The sequence below is a fragment of the Centruroides sculpturatus genome, unplaced genomic scaffold (genome assembly GCF_000671375.1).
Source record: "Centruroides sculpturatus isolate CEXI.00-Female unplaced genomic scaffold, Cexi_2.0 scaffold99, whole genome shotgun sequence".
Taxonomy (NCBI): domain Eukaryota; kingdom Metazoa; phylum Arthropoda; class Arachnida; order Scorpiones; family Buthidae; genus Centruroides; species Centruroides sculpturatus.
This window is the reverse complement of record NW_019384321.1, coordinates 770,397-774,042: the sequence shown is the minus strand read 5'-3', so window position 1 is coordinate 774,042 and position 3,646 is coordinate 770,397. Positions and strand designations below refer to the sequence as shown.

Here is a 3,646-nt window from a genome sequence, read left to right as displayed (position 1 = left end):
AAATATAGTTATTATACACTGTGTTCTGTATACTCGTATTCACCAAAATATTTCTTTTTAGATTATTATTATTAATATTATACTGAATTGTTAAGAAACTAAAGTAGTCATTTTGAAGGCGTAATTCTATTTTAATAATTTATTATTTCATAAAATTAATACAATAATTACAACTTTTTCATAGCTAAAAGTGAATTATTTTGGAAAAGCTGCGCATGCAAGTGGATATCCATGGGAAGGATTAAACGCTTTGGATGCAGCTGTTACATGTTACAACAATATTGCTTTACTTCGAAAACAATCGAAACCAAATTGCATAATACATGGTAAATTCAATTTTATTTTTTTATATCATTTCGTTATTTATAATAATTTTATCTGCGTATGTTACGTAGGAATTATTAGTAACGGCGGCGGAAGCCCTAGTATCATCCCAGATGAGACGGAATTAAGATATGCTATTGGTGCAAATAATTCCCGCGAATTGGAAGATTTGAAAAAGAGAGTTGAAGACTGCTGTTTAGCTGCAGCACAAGCTACAGGCTGTGAAGTGAAACTGAGTTACGATACCGAAGTACGATACGAACATCTCATCACCAATGAACTTTTGGCAAATACTTACAAGAACTACGCTGAAGAAACAGGTAATATTTTATTCAGAAATATACATTTTCCGTTAACTGTAACTCCTATTTGATAATTTTTACAGGAGTTAAATTCAAAGATGGAAATCCCAACTATGATCCTTTCGTAGCACCTTCGGATATAGGAAACGTATCGCATATGGTACCGAGTATTCAACCACTATTCTCGATTGGAACAACAGCACCTAATCATTCTTATGCCTTTACCGAAGCAGCTGGTTCTGTGGAAGCGCAGCAACCAACTTTAAACGCAGCTAAATCCATGGCTCTGACTGCATTGGAAATTTTCTCTGAATCGCGTCTTTTACTAAAAGTAAAAGAACAATTTAATAAGGACATTGTATTTAATTCTTAATTAAACATAGAATATTAATTAAAAATAAAATTCTAAACTTCAATCCTATTGATGACGAAGATGTTATTCTGCAATATAAAATATTTCATCTCATATATTTTCGTATCCAAAAGCAGATGTACTATTATTAAAACACAAAAGACAATAAGTTATAGCAATACAATTGTCAGCTATTTCACACATTTCCTATAATGTTTACTCTGTCTTTAATCCGCACTCGCATAAACACTGAACTCTAATGGGGTGATAGGTACGAACCTGTGTTTATTATTGGAGAACGGTATCTTAACATGCTAACGACTTTTTGATCTCAGAGCTCCAAGAAAGATTTCAAGATACCATATTCATCAATGATGTTGCACCATCTCACGTCCCTCGCTCTGTTCAACGTGTGTTAAGGCAGACTTTCAGGGATTAACGGGTGATTAATCGTTACTTCCCAACAGCTTGGCTTTGTTGTTTACCTGATTTTACCCCATATGACTTCTGGCTATGGGATTATTCCAAATATCAGGTCTAATGTGAACGATGCGTATTTGTATCAGATCTAAAGCATGTTCTCGTGATTAAAGGGAACTCATGCATTCAGAAGTGGGAAACATGCTTTTGAGAATGGATCACATATTGAACATTTGTAACTGTGATTTGCATAGCTACCTACTACTTATCGGTGACTTCTTGTACGAGAAATTTAAATTTAACAAATGGCGAGCGTATCGTCTGAAATACCTGTTGTCCAAATGTTGTTTCAATTCGAGCAGTAGAACATTTTACAGAGCACTCTCAGTTGGGGAAATTTAATTTCAACAACCCTGTATATTTGCATGTCAAGTATGGACGATGAACAAGAAATCACAAAAATCTACGAAATGTATTTTTCCATTATTGGGTCTTTCCACTCCGTGAACACTAAAAGGACCATATCATTCGGATATTCACTTCAAAAAGAATCTTCTAATCGAGAAAAAAAGGCAGACGTAGCAGACGTATGTTGCCAGAAAGCCTGTACCTTTGGTGATTACTGTGAATAAATAATTTTATCAATTTATAATAATAAATTATGAATATTATTCTGGACATTCGATGCAAATGCTGTGCTTATATTTAAAAAAAATAAATAATTGCATAAAATTAATTTTATTGAGTATTTTTATTCGATTGTTATCTCTCGAATTTAACCAAACACATCTCTGTATCGAATAATTTTCGGGCTAGAAATAAATGAATTATTAATTAATTAAATTGAGGAATTTGGCATAAAGATATATAATTAAGATGCCACTTTGTATGAGATTAATAATTAGGCATTCATTTTGTATTGGAAAAATTTATTTAAAATTTAAGGAGCAAAATAATACGACTGAAACTTAAGAAATAAAATATAAATAAGTGAATGAAATAGGAATGTATTGATTATAATAATATACAGTAAATAATAAAGACCCTATTGTAGAGCCATTTGGCCCAGGTCTTACAATTACGGTTGCCTCAAAAACATTCGTTACAAATTATTCATTCCATTCAGTGGTGATATTCAGCGGGTTCGCACAGGTTCGGCCGAACCCGTTGTTAACATTTTCAAAGTTTTCCGAACCCGTTGTTAAACACACGTAACATTTCTCGGTGGTTTTGTTTCTTTTAAAAAATATATTAAAAAATACGTATTATACTCTGTAACACTACTAAACTAGAGCCTTATACCCCGTTCGCCATGGTGCAACCTCCATCGACCGTTTCAATCTCGACTGAAACGAGATTTAATCGCGATCGACTCAAGAGAGTTCTTGAAACTAGGTCCAGTCATACGAGAGATCCCACAATCCCACGCGCGCGAGAAAATACAAGATGGCTGCGGAACACGTGTCGGGCTATCGACAGCGAAATAAAAAAGATATTGTATTTCGAGAAACGATGACATCTGTCTATTATTATAATAATACCTAATGATAAAATAAATGATTTAGAAAAGTTTTTTCTTGAGAAAAAGTCATAGGGAAAGCAGTTAACTCCTTGGGACTCTAGCAATTTTTGATATTAATGTAATTAAACATAAAAAATACTTAAAACTGAAAAAAACGAAAGAAATGAGTTAATTTTGAAGAAAAAGCTTCAGATTTTATTTTCCTTTGTCTGGTCTTTCTGTGAAATCTGACGCTGATGAGTCATTGTTTACACAGCTGGATGACCTTGAACACAGTTGGAGTTGGATTTCCCGGGACATTCTCAGAAGTCTCGGGAGGAGATGAGTTTATAGTAGGGTGAATACTAGCTAGCCGTATATTTTTAAATATTTTTAAAAAATTAAAATTTTTATTGCGATTTCCGACCCCCGACTTAATTAAACTTATATATAATAAAATCTATTAATTAAAAAAATTAAAAAACGATCGCAGGTCGTTTTTGACGTCAGAAACTAGCTTTAAATAACTTTACCGAAGGAAAATTTGTGCACTACAAGTTTAGAACGATGAATAAAATTTGATATCAAACTCCCATTAAAAAACAAATTAAAAGCAATTAAGCGTGAATCGTGCATCATTAAAGGTGAATTAAAATCGCGATAAAATTTTTTCGCGCATTTTGAAAAAATGTGGAGACTTAAAAAACATTTCAAAAATAAAAAAAAAACAAAAACTTTTTAGGGGGT

The 3,646-nt window shown here is 32.6% G+C and overlaps 1 protein-coding gene across 2 annotated transcripts in view; it reads left to right on the top strand.

Annotated features, from left to right (window-relative positions):
* LOC111625734 (peptidase M20 domain-containing protein 2-like) overlaps positions 1-2,091 on the top strand; it is a 10,674-nt gene extending 8,583 nt beyond the window's left edge. For both annotated transcript variants that reach the window (XM_023368956.1, XM_023368964.1), the window contains exons 5-7: positions 185-326; positions 396-644; positions 710-2,091. In XM_023368956.1, the coding sequence (XP_023224724.1) occupies positions 185-326; positions 396-644; positions 710-999 (681 nt within the window). In that variant the 3' untranslated portion in view covers positions 1,000-2,091. The remainder of the gene's footprint in view (positions 1-184; positions 327-395; positions 645-709) is intronic.
* Positions 2,092-3,646: the final 1,555 nt, after the last annotated feature.